The sequence below is a fragment of the Cyprinus carpio genome, chromosome B2, assembly GCF_018340385.1.
Source record: "Cyprinus carpio isolate SPL01 chromosome B2, ASM1834038v1, whole genome shotgun sequence".
Taxonomy (NCBI): domain Eukaryota; kingdom Metazoa; phylum Chordata; class Actinopteri; order Cypriniformes; family Cyprinidae; genus Cyprinus; species Cyprinus carpio.
Window position 1 is genome coordinate 18090567 of NC_056598.1, and position 27537 is coordinate 18118103.

Sequence of the window (27537 nt, forward strand, 5' to 3'; positions counted from 1 at the left end):
TGCTGTCTTTGAGGTTTTCACACTGCTTTTGTATGAACTTGTGCTGATGTCATTTCCTGAAATGGAGTTACCTTAGAAATCATGTTAATCAAATTCAGCAGGAGCCTTTTGTATTAAATGGAATTACTTTGAAGGATAGCAAAATCATTTTTTTTTCAGTTTGTCACACTATCCCCATCTGTAAGATATGACAAATTTATCAGAGAGATTTATTTATGATTATGATGATATTAATGAATTAAATTTTATAGTAAGACCGTTTCGTTAAAGAAGAGAACTGAAAAAATAATTGAAAAATAAAACTGAAGGGCCAGATGTTTTGTAGACTACTATAGTATAGTAACGATAGACATGATCCAATAATTTCGAACATACAGAAAGTGTCCAAATTTGTTCTGTCTTCATTTTAAAGTGTCTCTTATAGCAATGTTATTTTGTAAAATGTTTTTTGAAAATATAATTGATTATTTTTATTTATTTTTTTAGTCTAACAATCAGACATTTTGTCTAATTACTGATCTGTGGTGTATTTTTTGGACAGGATATTTGAATTAGGATTACTAAAATTCTCAAAATATCACAATGTGTGGACAGTTACATTTATTTTGATACCAGATTTTGCTAAAACTTTACATTAGGGTCTCAACTGTTAACATTAGTTAATGCATGAACTAATATGAACTAACAGTGAGCATATATATTTTGCATTTATTCATCTTTTTTATGTTAAATTATAAAAATACAGTTATTCATTGATGTTCATGTTACTTCAAAGTAATAAAATAATAGTTTACAAATTTATAAAAAATGTAAATGAAATTAACATTAACTAAGATTAATACATGCTGTAAAAGTATTGTTCATATTAAATAACTAAAGACCTTACTATAAATGTCTTTGTTTTAAATGAATAAAAGCAGCTTCACAGTGATAACGCAAAAGTTCATGGGGAAAAGGAGAAATGTAAAAGATAAATAAATGTCTCCCCCTTGCGTTAATTGGATGTCCTTACAAAAAAATTAAAATTGTATACTAACTAAACTACACTAAAAATGCACTACCCTGATTATAAGTCAGGTCATATATAATGTGTGGGCCTATTACCAGTATGTAAATATGATTTTTATACTGATGCTGTTTCCATTCGCGAAAATGAACCACAACTCATATGAACTATACTTTATTCACTTTACAGTTAAATTAGCACAGATATGTACATCACAGAAATGCTCTACAGTGAGGCTAACAATACGAACACAGGAGTGATGCTGTTTTTTCGTTTCAGAACCAAACAATGAAGACAATGATTACTCTATCAACCAATTACATATATTGCATATTTTTTTATATTTCCCACCCCATACTTTCCCGCTTTTCATTGGCTTAAAAAATATAAAGTTGAATAAATACAATTTCTCCAAACATAAAACATCATTCACAAATTAATATTTCCACGTCCATATTCAAGGATAAATTCTGCATTTATGTCCTTGTGAATATAATACACATAATGTCTGTAATTATAGGGAGCTACATGTTGTGTTTTGCAAAGCTTTATTAGCCAAGTGCAATATTTCAGATTTCTTTTTCACAACATTTCTCATGCTGTAAACTCAACACATATCCATATTCATCAAGAGGACTTTGATTAATTTGGCATAAACACTGAAAGTCTCGGCCATAAACTATGTCAATATCAAACATATGCCAAATACCACCACCACAGCTGCGCACGGCCAGCCGTGAAACTACAGAAAACACTAACGATGATGCAACGTCACATTTATATCTGAAATATCGCAAAGAAAACACCTAAGTTTTGTGTAACACTTAGAATGGTTAAATAGATCATATCACTACAAATTCTGATAAAATTCGCTGTAGAGCAACAAAGTCAATACAATACACTTGGTGCAGAGAGGATAAGGTTACTTTTTTGTCTTTAGAGGGGAAACTCTCACTTTAGTTCTTCTTTAGACAGACAGGGATTACATGTGGAGGTCACCAGAGTTCCAACAAAGCACACATCAATTCGTTGCTGCTCACAGGTAAACAAACAAAAACAGGGATTTTATCTTGGTTTGCGAGAAAAGGTTGATAATACTATCACGTCATGCTTGGTTATTTTCTTTATGCTCTGAGTAGGTATTTGTGTCTCCTCTTGCTTCGTTTAGTCGGTTGTGTTATTTCCTCTTATGTGGTATTTGCCTAGTCTGACTGACAGCTGTCATCAGTACTTTAGACTTCATGGTGAGTGGCTCTGTCTGCAAACGTCAAGATCCATACGCTCAACCCATTTACTCCAGACGCTGTGTGAAGTTTTCAGGGAACAGTCCTTTCTGAGCCGAGGTGCCACGCTGTAACCAGTCGCTCTCTCTGATGCCAGTGAGCCAACCGGCATCCTGAAGAAAGATGAAAATGAGCATCAAAATCGGGTTATGATTATCATAAGAGAAGAGAATCATTCAAGACAAATCATTCAAGCCTACCTGATCTTCGGTTAGCTCTGTGGGTACTACCAAAACAATGTCTCCTTTCTTCAGCTCCAGTTCGTCTAGGTTTGCTGCTTCAAAATCATGCATCGTTTCAACCTACAGGACAGCATAAGAATAAGAAATGTAATGGACATTAAAGCTCTGTGTTCATATTCTCTTGAATACATTATTCTGGTGTGTCAATAGCGTCATCTGGCGGTCACGTGTTTCCTTTGATTGGCACCACTTTCTTTCAGTCTCTCTCTTTTTATAAACGCAGGCAGTGCCATCTTGTGTCTCAGTTATTGATTATAGTTGATTGAAGACTACAGTAGGCTATAGGCTATTTCTGCAGTGTTCTTGATGTTAGGCCGAATGTTTTTTGTTGAGGAAGCTTTAAGGTTACTGTATAGCCACGTTCTTTTTAAGCTAACCGCTAGAGCAACAATTTTTTCAGTTGAATGTGCAAGGCTTCCTGTTTCAGCCGCTTACAGTTAATGTAGCTCTACAAAACAGTTTATTATGCTGCTTGATGCTGCAAATCGGTATTTGTTTTCATATTATGCTAATTTATAATCATAATCAGAGAAAAATGATTTTTACCTTTTACTGTATTTTGTATTCTTTTAGTTACAGTTACTAATAAATCAGAAGCTTTGCCAATTAGAATATGGAACAATATTTTATGATCACGTTTATTAATTTGGTGAGTAGCCACGTAATTAGCTGAGTAATGTACAGTCAGCAGTTAATTGTTGCAAAATAAATGTACAACTGTACTTTATTCTTTACTTAAATGGTGTTTGCTTTATATCCACCTTGAAAAGGTATCCAGGAGGCATTCCAGAGGAGATGTCTTTGGTTGTGTGGCATTCTGCGATCACCCCATTGCCACTGCTTGCTATTGGAGATGTGATATCACCATCACGGTCATCATCACCTTCATTACTAGAGGCAGGCTCAATAACAACAGAAGGGATAGGCATCTTTTCCTGAGGCGAAGCAAAAAAGAAGCAGCATTATTCAACACGCAACTCAAGTGATAAACCTAAAAGTAAGGTATGCAAGTACATTTTTGTCAAGTAGCTCGACACAACTACATAAAACACATGAAACAGACCACACATACATAGGCCTAATACATACTTAAGAAATGTAATAAATAAAAAACAACTGAATAAAAGAAAAATTGGTAAAACTTTACAAAGTTTCAATTGTTAACTACATTAGACAACATGAACTAGCAGTGAACAGTACTTTTACAGCATTAATTTCGACATTTACTAATACATTTACATACATTTGTTGACATTAGTTGTGAACTAATGTGAACAAACCATGAACAATTGTATTTTTATTGACTAACATTAACCCCTTCTCTTGCATAAAGACTAAATGAGGTTGTTGTGAAATGTTATCAAAAAATAATTGTGACATTTCACACATCAAGATACTAAATAAAAACTCAGCAAAACAGTTGTGTTAAAGCATTTTGATTCAAATCTAAGTATCAGAGAGTTTTAAAGTACAGTCCAGAATGGTTACATGAAACCAGGGTCTTGTATAAAGGCCAAGGCCTGCATACCAAAGTGCAGAATCACAGGTGAATATCTACCTCCTCTTCCCCATTGTTTGCAGCACCCTCCTTACTGGTTTCATCCCCTGGTTGGGGCTCAACATTATCAGGAGCATCTCCTGGTTGGGGCTCAATATTATCAGGAGCATCTCCTGGTTGGGTGTCAACCTTATCTGGTTCATCTGTTGGTATGGGCTCAACATTATCTGGTTCATCTCCTGGTTTGGCTTCTAGTGAACTGGCCTCTTCCTCTGATTTGGTATCTACAGTCTGGAAGAGGTGCTCAGGAGTGAGAGCCAGTATTTGAACACTCAACACAAGCCACTCATGTGGATGGATCGGTTTACAGCACCATGGAGGGGAGCACTCAGAGTGTCACAATGAGGGGTACAGGGACCAGTTTAACTCCTTAGGTTAAAACTGTTGCTGATGTGGAATGGCAAGTCAGTTCTCAAAAAAAAAAAACAGACTTGCGTTTCACCAAAAGTCAAGTACCGTACTTTGGTTAGGGGAAATGTTCAACAGATGGCATGAAGGAACAGGGGTCACGATTCATGACTACTGTCTACTGGATGAAGTAGTATGGGTGAACATTCCTCAGATCATAGTGACTGTATGATCTCAATATACATGTGAAGAATTCATCAAAAAATTCCACCATGACCGAAAAATAAATGGAAAATGGAACCCATTTTTGACCTGTCAGCAAGTATAAAAATTCCAAAACCCCTAACAATTCAAAACTGCCGGATTCAGATTCAACTAAGCATAGATGCACAGATTATATTTACACCTGAATATATTTGCTTCACTTGCTTAATCACTTAATGAGCTTAGAAAGAGAGAAAGTAAAATTACTGCCCGTTAGGGTGATGTAAGAATGGAGTCACCATGGAAACCAGAAATAGTGATTAGGGGGGTAATAACAGTTATCAGTTAAGTCACTATTTAAAGGTTCAGTAAACAAGGAATTTGTCGGGTTATGACATCATCTCTGTTTAATGGGCTTTAGTATGTGCAACCTTATGTGGATCAATACTATTGTAACAGAAAAGACCAGGGAAGAAAACATGAAATTAAACTTAATTAAAGGTACAATCAGAAATGGCAGAAACAGCGGCAGTGTTAGCCTTCTAATTATCTCTGGATCTAAAAACAAAGTTTTGTGTTTGGAACGAGAAGAATATATTATGTCAGAGCTGGATGGTGTTTGTTGTTGTGCTGCCAGGTGTTGCAACTGCTCATTGTACCCTCAAAAACTTAAAATAATACATACACATAAACAAAAAGATGGGTTACAGGTTTTGATTAATGCCACAGCGCATGTTAGAAGTCTCCATCCATCAACACGTACTGTTAAATAAGCATTCTGCAAGGCTAAATGACAACATGTGTGGCTACCATCCTGTCCCAGTGCATCAGTTTGGTAACCACAGCAAATTTCACATGAAGCCAGATGATGATTTAATATCAGACTGAGACTCTATATAATATCTAAATAGTTCTATGTTACAAGGTATTCTACCGCACTCACCAAGAATGAAAATTTAAAAAAAGGAACCCAAGGTAGAAAGGAAATATCTAACAATATCAGTGTTTAAATCAACATGGCTTCATGGCTTCATGATGATACAAAACAATTACCAAAAAGAAATAAATATATGTACGCATACATGAATAAATAAAAATACAGTAATTATTTAGACAGCAATGTTGAAATTATAGAATGAAACAAAAATATTTGATCTGTTAAGACTTAAATAGTTACCGGAGTCTCTTCAATGGGAGACTCTTTATCCTCAATAGTGGCCTACACACAAAGAAATGTGGTTGTCAGCATCATTACACATTCATTTATTCAAATTAATAATGACACATACTGCAATGATTAGTCAACAAATCTGTCTCTGGTCATGTCTTCATAACCGTTACTACTCATCTGTATCAGAGCCTGGAAGCTTATAAACATTTCTGTGAACTACTGTTCAACCTTAAAACATGTTTAAAAGCTAAAAAGTGAAGCTAATAATAAAAAAGCAGTACTCATAATTTCATAATTGGAAGGCAGTGAAATTATCAAATTATTGAAGTGAAATTACCAGAGGTGCCTCTGTAGGTGACTCCTTCTGAGTTTCTTGGATGGAAGCAGATTCCTACAGTACATGCAAATACAAAAACATTCATGCTATCTCCAATTTCTGTTATCCTTCCAAATAACACCACCTGTTTTCCTATCATATCTTGCATCTCATACATAATTCATTTGGACACATTGCAGGCTTTTTCTACAGAGAACAATCATTAGCTAGATACAATATTGAACCAAGTGATGTGCTGCATATGACTTGAGTTTCTCTTATGCAATTCATTAGACATAAGTTATAGTTACCGGGGCTTCTTCACCGGGTTGCTCCTTTTCTATGTCCTCAACTGGAAGCTAAAGAATGGTTCAGACTTTTTTATCAACAATAAAATCTCAGGCTCAAACAAAGTCTTTGCGAAAACAATGTTATTTTAAGATCCACTACATAACTGTGCTTCTGACATCCAACTGTTGCTAATGCAAAATAAAACCAATACTTAAAACTGATCCCAAAGCATGTGTAAATTAAAAAGAAAGTAATAAAAGGCATAATAATTAGTATGCCATTTGACACAAATTAATGTCTAAAATGTACATTCATAAAAAGAAACTTATATAAAAGGAATTTATGTAACTGGCTAATACAAAAGAAAAAGACAGTTCAGAGCTTGCACTGGTAGTGTATGCAATTTTGGGTTATGGTAAAAAATCTACAAGTCAACAATATAAAAAACAACTATATGTATGTACACTTATGTCAATTATATAAAAATAATGTTAAAACATTTGTTAAATCAAAGTTAAGTCAAATCAAATATGTTTTAAATAACAGAACTTATGGGTTCCAAAACATGGGTTTTTAAAAAACAAAAGGCAAAATGGCCAACATGCAGGCACTGTGTTTTGAATTATTTTTCAGAGGTACATACCTCAGCCTGCTCAGCTGCCTCAGTCTCAGCAGACACTGGAGGCTCCACAGTGGTCTTTATAAACAAGAGTACACAGATATGATCAATGGCTACAGATCATTTATGATCAGTTTGATGTTAGGGAATACATGTATATGTAGCCGAAAAGATAACATGGTGATCATATCATGACAGCGAGGGCAATAATCATGTTTTATGCACTGATAGAGAATGATGAAGATGATGAAATTTTTTAAAAACACAGATATTGATGAAAATGATAAAAATAGTATCAACAGATTGATGTTAATTAAGATGACGATCATGACAACTATGATGAGGATGAAGATGTTGTGATGATTGTTATCACAATAATGATGGAAAGCATTGATGTAAAAACGTTGACAATGGTGTTGATGATGATGATGATGGTGATGATTATTTCTGATGACGTTCAGAGTTTAACTCTTTGTCACTCACTGTGGCCATCTCTGCAGGGGGGCTTGAAGCCGTGATCTCCGCTGGTTGTGTGTCTGTAGGAGGAGTGGTGACAGGAGCCTCCCCACCCTCAGGTACAGAGGCTGGGGCTGTTTCACCTTCTCTTTCAGCTACATCACCCTCTGGGGCCTCAGCCTCAGACTTTATATACATTTATAAGAGAACAATCAGAAAGACTGTCCAGTGACACCTTCACTACTTGACCAGTATAAAACCCTTAAGTTTAAAACTGCTTTGAAAGATCTATACTTTGCAACAGTAGTTGTACAGTCAGTACAGTGGGAATTTGAGGCACAATAATCATGGGAGAGCTTGACAACAAAATTATATGAAAACAAGAGGAAAAACTAACTCCAAAAATATATTACAAAGAAACATTCATGGAAATAAATAAATGCCCATTAACATTCATTAAGTAAGAGGTTTTTTAGGGATAGTACAGACCATTACAATCCAAATCTTTCCTTACTATCAAAAGACTGTCAACTCACCATCTTATCAAAGTCGGCCACAAATGTTGGGACTGTTGCATCCTAAAACATAACAGAGAATAAATAGGTAGAGTTAAGCAAATCAAATTTACTTGTGAAATCTGAAACAATCAGCTACAGTAGGTTAGACTGGAAATTATTTTTTTTTCAAAATAATTCCTGTGAGAAATGGTTTAATGGATCTTTTAGGGAAAAGGAATTAGTAGGGATTGTTACAGCATTCAATATAAAATAGCATTAGGTATATTAAAGCAGGGCCACAGTTATTTTTAACACTAGGTTCTGCATATTCATTGGAAAATTAGCGTAATCATTTACAAAAATAATTTTATTTGTTACTTGTAAGAAAAAAAAAACATATCAGAAATAATTTAAAAACTCCCTGGTGGGTAAATTTTGTTTCAAATGGTGAGATCCATCATTTAATTCTTAACTTTTTAAAAGATATTCTTAAATTATTTAAAATTCTGTTGTTTTTAAACAAAACCACCAATTCTAAACATTGCTAAAATGCTATCATGCTGGCAAAACACTTTGGACAATGTGGCTGTTGTGTTTGGCCACACTGACAGTAATTCATAATGTCGTTATGAATTCTCTTTTAATCTATCGAAAAGTTAGATTAAACTTTCTAAGATCCTATTTACCTTAGAAAATCCGTTAAAAGCCTTGTTGGACACCTAAACCAAATCAAATAAGTAATTAGCATGTGAACCCTTAAAGACATGTATTTTAATTGCACAGACTTAGAGGACTGTAAATTCTATGTGAATTTAGCAAAACCAACAAACTATGAAAGCATGCAAAGGAGAGAGAGGAGAACAGGTATCGGGACTGTGGTCTGTGGGGGGGTTCCAGGGTCCAAAGGGTTTTGTAGCAGGAAAATAGTAATTCATCTGCAGGCAGGAAAGGAGGGGAATATTCTTGCTGTAGTCTACTCTGCACTAAGCTAAGCAGAGTGGCAGGAAGTCAGGTACCTCTTCCAGCTCTGTATCTATTTCTTGGTATAACTTTCCATATCTCCGGTTTGCAACTTCGTCTTCAGACAGGTCTGAGTACTCTGGCTCTTTATGACAGACCTGTCCCTCTGCAATGGTACTTTTAGGATCAGAGGTGTCTTGTTGCCCAGGGAAGGAGGTAAAGGGGTCTTGAGATGGAACAGCCTCACCTGGCCAGCCTGCTGTAAAGTTTCCTTGGCCATCAGAAGAGAAGAAGCCACTGCTATCACTCACCTCCTGCCAGGAGCCTTTACTGGAGTTCTCAGAGTCTGCAGCTGGTGCAGGAGAAGCTTCCCACTGGGCAAACCCATTGGCATGTCCAGTTTTGTCATCAATGACATCAGAGTCTTTTTCTTCTCCACCAATCTCCTTTGTCCCAGTGGCTTCCCAACCCTCTGCCCACCCCTGGTTGTTCTCACTGGTAAATGGGTCCCCACCGCTTTCATTGGCAAAAGGATCAGATGTGACATCATTAGCAAATGGGTCCTGATTGCCCCCAGCAGCAAAAGGGTCTGATGTGAATTCAGTGACAAAGGGGTCCACTGCCAACTGTTCTTCGCCTCCTGGCTGGGTCTCTGCAAACGGATCAGAATGAAACCCACTTTTTGGACTCTCTGTTGATAACCCTTCAGTACCAAAAAGATTGCTGCCTGGATCACTTCCAGAAAAGCCACTGGGACCTTGGTCCGAGTTGGCAAATGGATCGTTCCCATTCCCAAATGGGTCATCCCCTCTTGCTGCAAAAGGATCATCCCCTGTACCAAATGGATCATTAACTTCAGTGTGAAATGGGTCTGAACTCGTAGTAGATTCAAGAACATTTTGAGGCATATTTGCTCCTGCTTTGGCTGGGTCTGAAAGCAGGCCATCCAAGCTTTCATTTTCAAGCTCTGAGATACACAGTGTTGCTTCAGGCTGATCCCAGTTGGCTGCAAATGCATCACCATGAAACCCAGAGTCAGCAGGGATAATCTGCTCGGGGACACCATCAGCCGTGCCCCAGTCTGCAGAGCACTCTTGGGCCACAGTGCCTTGTTCTGGTGCCACAACTGGATTCTTATTCTCGGTACATTCAAGCTCATCATCTGCATTGACACACCCACCGTTTTGTCCTGGGACATCACCCCATTCTTCAGCAGTCTCGTACTCTGACCCAGATCCGTCTAGATCAACTTGGCTAGACAGGCCCCATCTTGAACTATCTCCCTCTATGCCCTCCGTGGTATCCTGTATCTCCTGACCAAACTCATTGGTGAATATGATTCCAGGCATTGGTTGCAAGCCCACTGTCTCCTCTTCATCTCTCTCCTCTGACCTGCAACCTACCTTTTCTTCTGCCCATTCCACTTGATTTTTAGCCCAGTCTGTCTGACCTTCCTCTACACTCTCTTTCCCCTGTCCTGGATGTTGTTGCTTGGCCTTGTCACCCCCCACAGCACAAGGATCACAGTCTGGGTTTGGCTCAGGATAGTTTTCCGGATTCCAGGCTCTAACCTCATCTGTGGCTGCCTCTTCTTGAGGCTGTGATGCTGCCTCTGTAGGCCAGGCTTCGGCAGGCGGCCATCCCTGCACATCCACTGCAGGTTGAGCATTTCCAGATTCCTCTGTACCCGTAGTGGCAGAAGAGCCAAAATCAGCGGCCCAGTTGGCAGTGAAGCCAGCATCTGCCGCCTGATCAATGAAATAAAGATAACAAGTAGTTACTGTCCAAATAAGTTTCACCCATGATGGGGCCAAAAGAGGAAGGGACGGGGGCAAAATAAGTCAGATTTAAGTAGGGATATTTTGATTGAGAACCACTGTACATGAATATGTGTAAACCGCAATACAATGTCACACTGGAGAAAAGGGGGAAAATTTTCTAATTTGTAACATTTATGAATAAATTAACATTTAAAAGGTTGTATGCCATTTTTTCAAAGTCTTGAAAGCTGGAGGTTAAATCTCCCATGAACTTTAATTACATTTTCAAGTGCTCCTTACTAAGACACTCTCGTCAGTCATTACTTACGGGCTGTGCAGGCTGTGCAGCATTTCCCTAGAAATGAACAGAGATATCAGAGGTATTTGCTGTCAAATTAATGCTGACAGGAATGCCTATAAGCTTGTAATGAAATTACAGTGATATCTTCACACTTCATGTCAGTGCAAATTTATTGTTTTACAAGACTACAAATCTAGGGCACTTTTTTGACATCAGGACAGAAGACAGGATTCTGTCATCAAGTTACTAATAGCACCAAGATTGTTCTTCTTTACATTAGCTCACATAGATCAAAGAGTACAGGCAAAGAAAGCAGATTACCGTCCAAAGATCCCAAGGTAGTGTCTGTAAGAAAATAATATGCAATAATTTAAGCTTTATTTCCTTATTGATTGATTCATGTTGTTACAGTATATAAATAAAAATAGAATGATTGCTAAGCTGTACAATTTTTTATTTGAAGAAGGACCTGAGATATGGGTGATTGGGTCTGCCCAATAGGTGTACTGGCATCAGGCTTGAACGGATCAAAATCCAAGTCCAGGAGAGATTCTTCAGGTTTCTCATTTGGCTAAAGTAAGGACATACAAATAAAATTAACTGACTATTAAATGAGGTCAAATTCTGCACAAGTAAACTATTTTACTCTAGCAGATATTTTCCTTTTTCCATACTACCAGTAAAGTAAGTGAATGCTCACTCACCTGTGGGGATGTAAAACTGATCTCTGGAAAACCTCCATCGAACAGGTCAATTATCTGCTCTTGTTGGAGCTCCTTGGTTGGAGTAACTTTTGGAGGAGGTGGTTTTGGAGGTCCCATCTTGAGCTGATATGAAGAGATACCATGTGTGCCTTTGAACCTCACAAATCAAAACCTCACAAATACTGGTCAAGGAGAGCATTTGTACTAATTTTAGTGCTGCACATCATGAATAAACTGCATGTTTATTCTAAATGCTGCTGTACTTGGAGGGGTTTCAGTCCTACCTGTGAAGGTGATTTGGGTCGAGGTGGGCCAGGAGATGTAGGCCTTAGTGTGTGGTTGGGGCTGGCAGCTGGGCTGCTGTCAGGGCTCTCATCATCAGGTGGGGTGGGAGTCCTGGCTAGTCGCAGGGGCCCTGAGTCACTGTCAATAAAAAATGACACACAAATTAACATCTTGACGACTCATTATAGCTTCTTTTATTCTGAATATATTATTTTCACTAGATCAGAGCTCTTGGTGGAGATTTCTAAGGACAGCTTGCAACCAACATGTCCAGGCTTTGATATGTGATCTATTTAAGAGATGGTCTTACTTCATCACAGTTTCCATTGTGTCCAAGTACTGTTAGAATTATCACAATGAGCTCTGCTTATCACCTGCATTTCACTTTGAAGCTATATTTGGATGTAATGATGCACCTTCAGTGTAGGACAAGTTTAAGAATCACTAAAAATAACAGTTAAATAACAATGGGTTATTTTGTAAATTACAAGCAAGAGAGAAACATTTGAAGCATAATTATCCATCACCTACCAGAACAACAAAACTAAACACCATCATCATCTGCCTCAAGCACAGTGCTGTTGAACTATGGGGGTCCACTGCACTACAAACCAATTTTGTACACAGGACATTTACTTACTAAAGGGGTTCTTTCACAAAGAACAAGGTGTTTTTCTTTCTAAACTAAGAACAGTAAACCTCCAGTGTCTATACACACAGTAATATTCTATGCTTTTCCACTTACCGCTTCAGTCTGTAACGGGAAGAACACGAACAGAGCCAAACCATATAAATGTTTGAATAAAAGCCAGAATTATGGCACTAATCTTTCTTATTATAATATGACAATTCTTCAATCTTTGTCTACTATGCAACCATCAGTGCCATCAGCAAATGAGAACATTCTGTGCAGGGAGGTTAATGGAGGTTAAAGACTGTTCCTTACCTTGGTGCTCCCTGAATCGTGAACATTTTGTCCGAGTGCTGTTCAGCAAGCTTATTCATCACTTCATACAGCTTATGACAGAGCTGGATCCAAAACAGAGAAAGAAAGAAATGTGGAAAAAAAATAATTAGTGTCAGTTGCGCCTGCTAAATTTTTTTATTTTTATTCCTTTTAATTGTCATTAATAAAACAATAGTATGCAAACCATAATACGTTCATAATAGTAATTCATCATCACCTTTATGAACAATGAATGCTCAAATGACAGAGGTTTTTCTTAATGTGAAATAAAGTAAAACAAATGGTTTTCATTCCTTCAGTAAAAGTAAAAATAATGCATGTGTCAATAGAGTGATGCATTGACCTCTATACTGATCACACTGACACAAATAGAGCAGACCTTTGCCGTAGTTTCTGTGCTGAGCTGCATTTTGTACCCCTTCTGGCGAAAAAGTCTTTAGCAATGCACTGATGCCCACTGATGGCCACATGCTGTGTCTAATAATAAACATAATCTACCAATGCGGAGTTCCCATCTAAGACATTATAACCTTCAGTGTAGACCCAAAATGACAGATAATGACAGATGTGGAGGAAAAAATAGCACTGATTAATGTCTCTAACACTAGAAAAATAAAGGCTAGAAAATAAGATAAAGAGCAATATTCAGCATTCAAAGAATATTTAGTTATCTATTGGTTGAATGTAGAGCAGGCAGTGCATTTAACAAAGTTGTTTTCCCACACTGCATTGTTAAAGAGTTAAATAGCCCTATAAATATCACTCAGTCGTTCATCAGTGTCTCTTCTGTCATTTAGAAAACAGACCCCCCCCCCCCCCCACACACACACACACATACACATTATCTGTCTTTCATGAGTAATAGCAACAGCACAACTAGCAGCTTGAATAGAAAATTCGATTTCAGATGAAGCATGAGAGCTTTTCTCTGACTGACTGCATGGATCAGAAACAAAGCTCCTAATCTTACTATGTAAATCTGTGAATTTTGTCATAAATCACTCTTGAAAACACAGTAGCCTGTGACTGCTCTATAAACCCTCATATAGCAGGAACTATTCCTAGGATGTCAGTCTCACTGTGTTGATGTTACTCACTACATGTCTAGAAACAAGTATGACTCAGAAGGCGGAACATGTGCTTTGTGTTTTTTTTGAGCACCCCGTTTATTGTTTGTGACATTTAGGAGGAGCATCTTGTTTAACAGCTTCAAGAGCTTTAGAAATTAAACCAACTCACAAAAGAGATCTCCCTGTGGAATCGGGCTTCCAGGCTGGAGACGTTCCGGAAGGTGCTCACATAGAACCCCACCCGACTGCAAAGAGCAAAGGAGAAGAATAACCATTAGGCTCCAGCCTCCAACAAGTGCGCAATATGTTGAAGAAGCATCTGGACAATGTTCAAAGAGAAAAACAGATGGACGCTCATGATGCCATGAAGAGTTTAGGAATTTAGGAACTTCGTATCACATTTGTGAAAAGCACTACTTATGTGAAAAAGGCAAATTTGATGCACTAACACAAACCTCTGCACCTCAAACATTACTGTACATCAGTAAGATATTAAAGCTTTTTAATCCTTTTTAAACAAAAAATGGGAACTCATATTTGCAATTTTCAAATTGCTGCTATAAGCTAAAATGCCTCAGCCCACGCTCATGCATCGGTAAAAATCATAAAATCCTAAATAATACAAATCTAAAGTAAAACAGCCATTTTTGATGTCTGCAACAGTTATGAATGTATCTCAGTCATTTTTTCTCTCTGGTCTGAGCTGAATTGAGCATGGCTGCAGGGCCTTGTGCAGAGAGGAAGCTGCCGATTGGATAGATTATGTAACTAGGTTGTTGCTCCAGTGAGCAGACAGACCCTCTCAGCAAAACAACATAGTGCTTACCAAAGCATATTCACCACAACATACAACTGACCATAATGTACAGCACATACACCTTACTTATATTACCAGCAAAACACTGTCTACAACAACACTCAAAATACTAAGTCATTAAAGGTATAGTTCACCCATCATTTACTCAATCGCGTTGTTTCAAACCTGTTTTTGTCCAAATAACAAAAAGTCAGTGGGGTCCAAAACAACATTAGACCAAACACTTTCACTGCATGAAAAAAATCATCTTTCCATGGTTGAAAGAAAGACTTTCATTATATGGACAAACACAGAAGGAAAGAAAGTCTGGAATGACATGAAAGTTACTATAGAGTGACAGAATTTTCATTTTTGGTTGAACTGTTCCTTTAATATTTTATTTTTTGTTTGTAATTTTCATTTATATAGTTACATGAAAAAACATTATAAGAGCTCTAAATAAACTGGTGAATAATTCTAGACACTTACATTCTGATCTTTGTGACAAAGCAGATGACTCCTGTTGTGTAAAACAGCTATTTATAGCATGTAACCGCATCTACCATATCAGTCCTGCTATTATCATCGATATGAATGTTGTCCATATCCAACGCATTCAATCAACAATGCAGAAATACACTACCCTTCAACCCACACGTCAGGCCACTAGCTTAACACCACAGAGTTCCTTTAAATATTAACTCCCGCCAGAAAAACATAAAAAGCAAGGATGTTTTTGCAACAAGACAAACAGTATTCAATTTACATAAATTGCATCTTACAAATTTGCCACAATTTCTTCTTAGATCTCTGCAGCATATTCCTTTCCCTTTCAAAGTCTTGATAAAACAACATCTTACCTCCTCTACTGTTTGTAACCGCAGCGGTGACATGAGTGTTCACAGCCAGCATGCTGTGCAACTAATGGATAAATGTTGAATGCTGGGATGTCCTTTGGTTAAATGAAATCAATATTATCGGCCAGAGCCTTGTATTGTCAGGGCACCAGGCTGTAACTATTACTGCCACCCCTCTGAGAGTACAGTAATTATACTGGGCATGATATGGCAAGGCTTTCGTTATATAAGAGATTGATGGCTAATTATTGAGCTAGTCTTGCATATAATTTTGTTCACCAGTTAGTGTTGAATGTCAAGAAAGTGTCAAAACATGACCCACTGAAATGTCCAACTAGAACAATGCAAATGAGGCAGTTTTAACTCTCTTGGTCTTTTTCGCACCATATAGACATTTGTAATGAATCCATACAATTTAAAACCTGGTGGTCTCATCATATCAAATGTTTCTCAACAGAATTAAAACAATGAACCAGCTACTATTGACAGACATCAGGATACAAAAGTCATATATTTAAAATACATTTATTTCATTCTAAGTATAGTTCAAATCTATTAGCATATTTCCTGACATATCACTTGAGACTTACTGATATAAAAATTATAATTAAACTTTATATGGAGTACTACTTGTGCACAATGCACATAATATTAAACCTAAAACGTGTTTTAATGTCAGTTTTGATGAGGATTGTATGGTCTTTGAATAGTATTGATCTTAAAATGCAAGATATTCAAAGTCTACCTAAAGTATACTTGAAATATTTCCACTTTAGCAAAATCAAATATACTTAACCATGCTTTAGTTGGACTACTTCCCCATAATTAAAGTGCATTAAGTACAAAATTAGTTGTTCCAATTTAGCAGACTTTAAGTATATCAGTTTGCAGGGTATTTTTATTAAGCACATAAATATGTAAATGTATTTGTATACATTTTAGTGTATTTATTTTTCTCTAGGGTAACCAAACCAGAATGCTTTTCATGTAAAACACAGATTTCAGTAGCAGTCAGTCTTAAAGGGGTCATCGGATGCCCATTTTTCATAACTTGATATGATTCTTTAGGGTCTTAATGAAAAGTTTATAACATACTTTGGTTAAAATTTCTCAATGGTAGTGTAAAAAACACAGTTTTTACCCTGTCAAAATGAGCTCTGTTTTTAGCAAGCCATTTAAATGCTAATGAGCTCTGCTGACCCCGCCCCTCTCTTCTGTGGGTTGACGAGCAGTGCGGTTTACTTTAGCTGCGAAACTTGCTTACTAACACATTAGGAAAGGTGATTTGCAAAGATTCATAAAAAACCCTTATACTCGTGTCTTCTGTAGATGAATCTCGATCACGAATGATTCGCACGGACATCGGATCGGATTTAGGCCGATCGGGGATCAGTGCATTCCCTTGAAAACGAAAGTAACGTTAATCCTCTGCGTCTTCAGCGGCTCAGATGTCGGGAGTAAATGACGACTTTTATGTTCAATATTACATCCAACAACAAAACACCTCAATTGCTTAATCGGAGATGTGCTTGTCTTCCCCTGCACCGGAGTCGACACAACGGCAGTCAGCTCTCAGCTCACTCAGGGCGGGTCTAAGGTAAGACAGCCTTGTCAATCAACTATCGTGGGAGGGGCCTGTGCAGAACTACATCATTGTTACAGGGATCTCAGAACAGCCTGAGCCACTGTGTGGATTTTCATCATAGGATGGATGTTTACACACACTTCCAACACACATTTATGTTCAAACAACAACAACAAAAGTGAATTTTGCATCTGATGAACCCATTAAAATGTCTCACCTATCCCAGAGTGTGGGCAGTTCATCCTGCAGGCCAACGTTGAGATCATCAAAAACCTTTTGGGCCTTTTTCAAGTCTTCCTCTGCCTACATGCAAACAGATATGAAACATATGTTCAAGCGAAAGCTCAGATGACTGTATCAGCTATTCTATGGTTTCAGCAATTGTATTCATAACATTTTAAAGACCAAGTTCTGATGCACAAACAGAAAAGACTTGTATACTTTTGCTATCTTCTTCTCATTCCTAATGGTTGAAGTCTGCAGGGTCTCAAGATGGTGCCTTGCACTGTCATAGTCAATTAACTTCCTGCTTCTCTTTGCGACACGTATCTGGAGGAAGGGAAAACACTTGTGGTTACTATGGTTACCTTTCAGCTGAATGTTTTGCATTTATTCTCAGCACTGTGCTGGCACATGCGTCATCTTAAACAATATTGATCATGATCAATAATTATCCATCCCTTAAAACCAACTCAGCATGAGTAAAATGACATTGGCACCTTGAGATCTGGGAACTGAGTCAAATATGTTTCCAGTGTGTCGATGGTAGAGTCTACCAGCTTCTGATGGAAGTCCTCCCACAAAACATCACAGTTCTGCAGAGGAGACAGGACAGCCATCAGCCAGATTAACCGAGAGCATTTGACAAGCATGAGAGATTTAACAGAGAGGCGGAAGAGAGAATCTACTGTATAACCCCCTTTGAATATTATTCTGCGGCTCCTGTAACATAAACAGATGAGTTTTAGTGTTGGATTTATGATTCAGCAGCAGGGAAATTAAAATCTAATTAGGCTCTTACTCATTCAAAGAGGATGCAAATCAGATTCAGGAAGCTGAATTCATCGCTCCCCCTTGGTGAAGTGTGAGTAAACAAAAATGAGCGTCCTTGGGTAAATGAAATTGAAATTCTCTGAGGACAGTGTTGAGTCACAGCCTCACTCCCATACTAAAAATGACATATGTCATTGTCCACTATTAATAACAGCCTCCCTCAAACAACATCATCTGTGTGCCTGTGTGCAGAAGGACAGATGGCATGGTTTGATTTCTTTCTTTTTTTTTTCATCAGTTTGACACATTAACCTTTTCTGCTGCTTGTGCAAAAGGTGCTGCATCTTCTGCAATTTTTCTTCAATAGCAAAAAGGCCATGACACCTATTTCTTTTCTCTAAATAATAGTTATATGCATACCTATATGCTATAATTCCAGCTATTAAATTTGCTGTATGGGAATTTAAACAGCCTGAGGATTAACATGACCAGCTGACATGACCCCTTCTGAATCTATCTTATAAATTGTCTGTGAAATACATGTGCATGGGCTGTATAATAGACCTTAATGGCTCAGTGACTTGACCCCATTTTCCCTAAAAGGCGCAGCATTTTAGCTTTGATTCAGGTATTGAGTACAAATCCCACAGCTGTGTCGTGTGAGAGACTGCCAAAACCTCTAGCCTGTTCTTAAACCTCAGATCTCACCAAAACACATAAGAATGTTCTAGAGTTGGTGAGAATGAATGCCATTTTTACCCTCAAATGAACAAAATTCTCAGGTTACCAGAGGTCAGGTATTTAATTTTCACCCACTTTCACAACAGTTCTTAAGCATATAAAGCTGCGAAGAGAAATCAACAACACCTATCCTTGACTTTAGCAGCTCTTTTGGCGCTGTTACATATGCAATTACTCAGCATTTCCCACAAGCCATTTGTATGATGGATCTCATCAACTTGTCACCACTAATATTTCCTATTTATTTTCTCTATAAATGCAGTAGTATATTTTATGATTCTTAGAAAATATTCTTCCCTGTAAATTTCAACATCAGTATTTTAAATGCTAGTACTAACACATGGACTATCACAACTAATTCTGGCTACCTTTCCAATGGTCATGACGTCATCTTTGCCGTGCCAGTCAGGCTCATATACTTCATGTAGGGACTCTGTCAGGTTCCTAGAAGCTTGCTGCATCCCTGTAATCATAACAAAAGAGAAACCAGGTCAGTACAGAGTAAACGTGTATGTAGTTGTATGTGTGTATTTTGCAGTCAGTCACCTTTCACAGCTGCTATGTAGGCCTTCATCTCCCTCTGTAGCCTAGAGCCCTCAAACTATGGATCAGAACACAAAAGAGGAGATTTATTGTAATTTTTAAGGTTCATCAAATTAGGCATTAAACCACACAGGCTGATATTGATATACGAGTGAGGTTTTTTTCAATTTTTTTCACATCAGTCAATGGTTTTCTAGAGAAAATGCCAGCAGTTTTATATATACACTAACGGTCAAAGGTTTGGTCTATTTTTATATATATATAAAATGCACATTAATTCTGAGAAGTCAAAATCATTGCTGAAGTGAATCGAATCACAGTAAAAACCTCTTCATGCTGCAGACTATAATAACCAGAGTTTCAAGAGATGGAGAATAATTGCTGTCCGTGGTGCTGAAATCACGGCATCACACTGAAAATCACAGGAAGTCATACAAAAGATGTGCTCACAATGAGCTCTCCAGTCAATGCAGCAGATGGAAGTCATTTCATTCTCTGCACTCTACACAAGTCCCAGCAATCCTGAGACAGCGAAAGGCTACAAGGAGATTTGAAATGAAAAGCACCAAATGGCCTCTATCAGCTCTGATGATCTATCTCTACACAATATGGTTGAATAATGCGCCTTTAGATGCAGAAGTCTGAAATATGTCAGCATAAAATGAGCATTTTTAATAAGTGCCTCATCACTTTGATAAAAACACACACAAACATTTCAGCAAAGGTGGTAGTGTTGTTTTAACAGACAACTTAATTAGTGGTATCTTGTGGCCACTAGATGCCAATATGTCATTTTGGGTGAAATATTATAATGGTTATTTTTTCTTGACTAAAGAATGGGATGTCCTAGTTTAACATTTACTGGGTATGGTGTCTTTTACCGCCTAGGGTGGCAATTACAATTAGCCATTATCAGACTGACAGTATTTTACAGGCCCAGATGCAGAGAATTGATGTGTACGATATCTCAGCACAGTTGATGGCTCCGTGTATCAGCTCCAATGAGCGTTTTATGAGCCAGACTGGCAGCATATGGTGTGTGGGTTCAGTTTTGGCTGTGACTGGTATCCTCCAGCTGCAGTGATTGACTCTGACTCAGCTAATTTAATATTGGAACAATTTATTTTGCAATGTACTTCACTTTGCACAAAGCAATTTATCACATGGTGAAGTACAGAGCAAAGAGTCCTTGATGTACCCCAAAAGAATGGTTGGGGAGAAGGGGTTAAATGATTAGAGAAGTTTGGAGGTGAGCAGAGGAGAGGAGAGCGTTTCTGGAAGCACTGGCACACTGGAGCATAAAGCAGTCTAATCAGGATTAGTGAGGACAGGTGGAGAGGGTGGGATTAGACTGCTGCTTTTCCTTCTGCAAACACACACTTCTTCTGGAACTACACTTTTCCAACCTATCTGCCCTCACAGACACTTCACTATAACTCTAAATTTAATAGCATTCCTTTCATCATCAAAGTAATCAAATTATTTGAGACAAGTAATTTAGTTTTAAATATGGAGCTGTTTAAAAAAAAATCAGTTAAATAGTGTGCAGTAACTAGGCCAATATAATTTATCCAGCTGTAAATACAGTATGAATTATGGTATTTGCAGTTGTGGTGATATAAAATTAAGCATCTTTATGAATATCATGATGCTTTTAATGCATTCATTTGCCCATTACGTTTAATAAAGACTTGTGTAAAGATGTCTTGTGACTCACTAGCAAGAAAAGCATTAAGTTCATTTAAATCAATTCAAAATTCTGACTCGATTCGCTTCGCGTCACACACACATGTAAACGTAGGGTGACAATTTTGACAATTATTACAATATTATATGATAAGAATATACCAGAAGTACAGTATGTGTAAGTAGGATATTTAAAATAAATATTAAATTAAATAATTCATTCTTGTGATTTATTTTTGTACATTTAGAAACCATTTTTTAAGGTTTTTTAATTGTTTTTACATGTATTCTGAATGTAATTGGCTTATTTGTTTGAAATGACAGTTCATTTAATTAAAACAACAACAACAACAACATCCCTTTAAAGGCTGAGATATATAATAGCCAAAGGAAAAAATACTGAGATACTGAGTAGCTAATGTAAAGTGTACTGCATTAGCCCACAGATTTCTAAAGAAACGGAGAACAGAAAGAATCGTATCTGTGCTGAGCATCTTTACAGTGCCTTTGTAGTACTATGGCATTGAAGTGTTGTAGTGACAGAAGTAATGTGAATCATTACTGCAAAGACTTTTCAGACAAAAGAGGAAATGTGTCTACACCTATTAGTATAGAGAACTCTTATAAGATAAAGAATGTCAATGGTTATTTTCTCACTTATATTGATACTCCCATTTAAAAGTGACATATTAACACAGAATGAGAAACAATAGAAATTTATGCTAGTTAAGTATAACATGGTTTTCTGCTGCTAGTGAGAAAATCAATCCAGCATAACAATCACACAGAGAGCCATTATACTGCATAAAATTCAGTATTGCCCTATAGATTAGACTCATCTTACCTCCTGTCTTTTGAAGTTCTGCACACACTGCTCAAACTGTTCATCTTTCGTCTCATCTGCCTTTCCCAACTTCTGCAGAACCTGAAAACAAGAGTCAGAAACACAAGGAGTCAGAGAATTTGAGAAAAAAGAAAAAGAAAAGCAAAGAAAAAAGCCAAGCCATAACTGAATTCCCTTGAGGGAATCCTCTAACAGTGACTGAACACCCTGTGGACAATATGACATGCACGCAAAGAAAGGGCTGAGCAGGAGTTGGGGAGGAAGAATGGGCATAAATTACACTTCCTAGTCTGTCAGGTCTCTCTGCCAAAAAGAGGACTTCTGTCACATGACCATCTCGCTGCCTACCCGTAGTGACTAACACGTGAAAATGGCTGTCATCTGTTACACAAACACTGAATTTGTTGAGCACAAGAGGGGTGCCTGTTTCCATTTTTAACTAGTATTCAAAAACTACTCAGTTTTCGCTATATCCTTTTTATAAAACTCTTGAATTGCTTATATTTACATAGTTTGACTCTTTGATTCAGTACTCAACATGAATAATATACAACATACATACAATGACAACAGGAAGTCAATTGACATAATGTAAGCAGGTCCTGTGCAAACAAAAGAAGTCTTTATTTTATAGTCTGTTATAAAGGCAATGGATGTTTTGCTTTGGCAAACACACACACAGTGCTTCACCAACAACCTTCTGTTTTTTAACTAGCACAACTAAACCAGATGGTAGCATGTTCTTCTATAGATCAGCTATCCTGTACAAACGGTTTGTCAGACAACCTAAAACCTGTGCTTCATGTGGTGTAAAAATTAACTTATTTTATTTATTTAATCTCATTTTAGCTCCATAAGGTAACTCCTTAAGGAAAATAACTCTGCATAAAATACGTAAGACCACAACATTCCCCAAATGTTGATCCAATTAGCCTAACAGATTTGTCTAAACATGCTCAAAGTTCATACTGAGCAATACTGATTGATAAGCTCCCAGCATGCACTGCAACATGAATAAATTGTGTGGTTATTGTTAAATACTTGTTGTTTTGTTTATTCACTGCATGCTGCCAGCTCATCTTTTCACTTAATGATCTTTGTTGTACCACTATAATTGGGATTTGTGTTCAGTTTTAACCTCAGTGTGATTACACAAATATGTTGGGGGGGTTTCTTGTAAACTGGCTTCTTTTTCAGAAGCAAAAATTGCAAAGTTAACTATAAACCATGGGAATATAAAATAGTGCTGTCAAATGATTAATCGCAATATAAAATTTAATAACATAAATATATAAATTTATATACATAAATATTAAAAAAATATACTGTATGCGTGTTGTGTGTGTGTGTGTGTATATATATATATATATATATATATATATATATATATATATATATATATATATATATATATATTTATACATACACACACACACATTATAAATAAACAGTACACATACATATATTATGTAAATAAAAACCTTTATTTTGGGTGTGATTAATCACGATATATATATATATATATATTTATACATACACATTACAAGGAAATGGTGTCAGATTCAGATGTATTGTATTGCTTATTGATTTGGTGGACAAGAAATCTGTGGTTGCTTTGACAAGAATTTATTGCCTGAAAAGGATGTTTGGCATTTGCAAGCAAGCAGAAGGTGGCAAGACATCTGTTACAGAGGAGAATTAAGACAGTGGCTGAAAAAAAATAAACCTCAAGTGTTATGTTTAAGTAATGTTTACAATAACATGTTTTGATGTGTTTAATATGTACAGTAAACTGTATACAGTACAGTATGGTACGGACAATAGCCGTGAGGCTGTTACCTCCCACCACACATGAAAGTGAGAGTACAGGCCTACAGCACGGGTCTCACTCAGTAAACCACAGGGACGGCCCCCTGGGAACATAAATAATGTTATACAAAAGCTCTGCATTACTCCTGGGTGGTAAAAACGTGCCATCTGGATGTTTTCTTTGTAAGACACTCACACATGTTGGAAGAGGCTTTGATATAGATCAATAGATGACATCCCATTATACATATATAATGACATCAGGAAATTATACATTACAAAGATACGGTATATTAGCATTCACGCAATGCTTTATAATCAGAAACAAAACTCATAATGCACAAACATATTGATAACACTGACAAATAGAAACAGAAGGGGTTCAGAATGAGTTTTTTTTTAAGCTGGGAACAGTAATAAATAAACCAAATACCTCCCTTTGCTTTTAGATATTGCAAACTCTATCTAAATATATAACTATTTAAAAGTGTAAAGTAGATTAAATATAGCGCTGTATCACTATAAAAGGCAAAGAGCATATTCTGTATGTCTGTATGTTTCAGTTCTTAACAAATTTCCTAAACTTCACATCTAGAGCCAGGAAATCCACACTGAACTGTCCAGAAGGCAAATGGCACTAATCTAAGACACAAAACCCAACCTGGAAACACTATACAACAGTAGCAGCCAGTCCATGAAATATTAACCCAACTTAGGCCTTAAAAACACACTCCACCCTGCTTTATCCACACAGGCCAGTGATGTCCTCTAGTTTATGTTGACAAATGTCCTTCATAAAGTGTTTTATAATGTTAAAAAAATAATCTTATAGCCTTTCTAAATAATGTGGAAAAGCAAATATTTTATAGCAAGTTGAACAGTGCCACAATTATAGTTTAATTATATAGGATTTCCCAAGATTTGGATGCTAATATATATCCTGCAATACAAAGGAGCACAAGGCAAATCAAGCATGAGTCATGCATTTTTGTCGTAATGCTGCTTAGCAAAGGCATTAAAATATTTGTAAAACATTAAGTCACGGCGCTTAGTACAATGCTGCATCCAGTTCACAATTACATTGTCAGGATGCATCAATCTTCCTGTGACAGCAAGCAACGGGATTATGAGTGATTTCAGTTGATTGTGAGGTATTTTGTCCCCACCAGGACTCGGATTAAAGGATCCCTTACACCCCTTATCACGTTATCTGCCCTGGTCAGGATCTTCTTTTTCAGAGGCTGTAAATTGTACCTGTTCCTAAATGTGCTGGTCTTAACCCTTAAGGGAATCATGTTACACTAACAGACATTGTGAGCAGCCAGACTGAACATTCTTGAACTGTGTGGCTTTATGATGCTCTTATGAAATCAGAGAGATATTTAAAATCTGATTAGATATTTGTCTGCATGGCTTCAGTACTGCATCATCAACTGTGAAATTATAAATTGCAGGACTTAGACAAACTAGAAATGATACCAGAATATGACAGACATTTAATATGAATACATTTAAAATGAGGGCAATATTACCCTATGTTGACAACAGACCAAAGCTATGTTTTTAATTATTATAATCAAGCATCATTTATCATTAAATCATGATTGATTCCATTTTAAATATTGTGAGGCAATCAAATTTAACAGTCATTAATAACTGCTACAAAAGTCTTATCATTTTTAAAATGTCTAAATGATCTCAGCATAAAATTCTACAAAATAGTCTACTATTTCTTCCAAATGAGCCTCTATATAGAATATAAACTTGTATTGTGGTTAGAAAAAAAAATCACACACAAGTTGGAGAGAGAAAAAAGAGAAAAGAAATATTATTAAGTTTCCGCTTTATCTTAATTTATTTATTTTTTATTTTAGGATTTTTTTTTGGCAGTACACGACAGACAGCAATTAAACTGACAGACCTCCATCAAGCTGGTTAGTCTTGCAAGTCTTGCACCAGTAACAAACCAGCTAAACCAAACAACATTTCAAAAGCCAGCTTGACCACTTTAAACATGAAACATTACATGATTTAACAGAAGAGATACAGACCTAATTTAAATGGCAAATACACCGTTTTGTTACTTTTCATAGAAGGCAGTTGCAGTGAAGTTCTTAAATTGCAGCACACATGAGCTAAACCTAACATGAGCATAATATAAACATTATCATTTTTGGCTGATGATCTTTCCCACCTTACCTAAAAAATGTGAACACAATTCTGTTGTTCTGATCTATAATACAGAGTGTTTTGGCATTGCAAAATCCCAAAAGGCAGAGAATATGCAGCTTTCATCAAGCCTTCACCAGGAATCTACCAAAAATTGTCCCACTTTTCAACAGTTCACCCTGAAAAACACCACCACAATGTGCCACCCATAGTTCATATGAAAACACAAAACAGATTTCAAGGGAATCTTCCCTTTCGATGTCTCATTACAGCATGGCCTTCAGTCTGTGAGTGAACCACGGGTATTAAAAGAAAAACAATCCTCTTACTGCAGCTCGGCTCGGGCTCGGGAAAACCACTACTGCTCTGTGTCCCAGACGCCTTCAGTTTACTAGCTGACAGACATTTCATATTCATCTCGCCACCAACTGCTAAGTACTGCGCAGGCTGTCTAAGCAAAACCACGAAAACCAAACCCACTGTACAACTAAATACCAGTTTACTGTCAAAAAAATCATCAAGCGACCTAGCAGTCTATGTAGATCTCGTTTTAAACAGAGAAAGATTACACATTAAGCGGCCTTCACGATCTCGTGGCCACTCGGAAATCTCCTCCTGCTAGTATTCATACCGCATAGACGAGGGCATCCCCCACCTCCCCTTCTCCTGACCTTGCAGGAGAATGACAACTTCATCCAACATCTTGAGTAATAATGGATAACATCGCCAGAAATGCAAGGAAAACCGACACATGCCAAATTCAGACAGGAAAGGTACAGCCAGACAAACACTGTATCAGTTACACATAATCTACTAGCCATCCATTGATGAATCATTTCTCCTTCAAGAAGGTGTAAAGTATACATTTAAGACCACAAAGTATCATAATTCCTCTTATGTTTAAGTGGGAGCTCCTCGGTCGCTTTTAAATGGCAGTGCTGGCTAAGATTGCAGTCTGCGCATTTTTGACGATGTTTAAGGTCTGATGCAGTGAAAATGTAAACTATGCATGTGAGAAAGGAGTAAAGAAAAGACATTTTCCTGTAAGCTAAGATATTTCATGTTAAATCGCAGCGCTGAATCTCCTTCCCTTGCTCGGAGCATCTGCTGGACAGCTCCACGAACACAAAATGCTGCTTTAGGCTTGGGCTTTATCAAACGTCCTCTAACAATCAAGTCATTGTTGATCTATCACAAATAAGAAAATTAAATCCATACCTTTTCCTGCGCCCGACTGAGCCTCTTTTGGACGTTTTTGGCAAATATGCCCGTCTTTATTTCAGCCATGGCTGCTAGTGCTCTGAAATGAGAAAGGCGACGCTTCAGCACCAGGAGAGCGGAGCAGCGCGCAGGGGGAGGCGCGCCATTTAAAGACACAGTACGCCTCACAGAAGTCCTAAGAGGTCATTGATTATTATTTTTCATAATTTCATAACAAAAGTTGGCCGCTAAGTTACACAACTGTGCCAACAGATG

General features: G+C 37.2%; 1 protein-coding gene across 4 annotated transcripts; it reads right to left on the reverse strand.

Moving 5' to 3' along the window:
• Positions 1-1164: 1164 nt before the first annotated feature.
• LOC109093582 (amphiphysin-like) lies at positions 1165-27436 on the reverse strand. Of its 4 annotated transcripts, XM_042718464.1 has the most exons (26): positions 27280-27436; positions 22084-22164; positions 19557-19611; positions 19379-19473; positions 17996-18091; positions 17718-17825; positions 17494-17579; positions 14208-14283; positions 12948-13030; positions 12001-12139; positions 11717-11839; positions 11482-11583; positions 11334-11357; positions 11040-11066; positions 10523-10699; positions 8678-8710; positions 8031-8072; positions 7522-7680; positions 7063-7116; positions 6440-6487; positions 6150-6203; positions 5819-5860; positions 4090-4320; positions 3293-3466; positions 2490-2591; positions 1165-2402 (listed from the first exon to the last, which is right to left on the reverse strand). In XM_042718464.1, exons 1-26 carry the CDS (start codon positions 27346-27348, stop codon positions 2298-2300), a joined length of 2385 nt encoding a protein of 794 aa, XP_042574398.1. In that variant the 5' UTR covers positions 27349-27436; the 3' UTR covers positions 1165-2297. The 4 variants fall into 4 exon arrangements, with proteins under 4 accessions (XP_042574398.1, XP_042574399.1, XP_042574400.1 ...); XM_042718465.1 differs by lacking the exon at positions 8678-8710; XM_042718466.1 differs by lacking the exon at positions 4090-4320.
• Between the last annotated feature and the right edge of the window lie 101 nt (positions 27437-27537).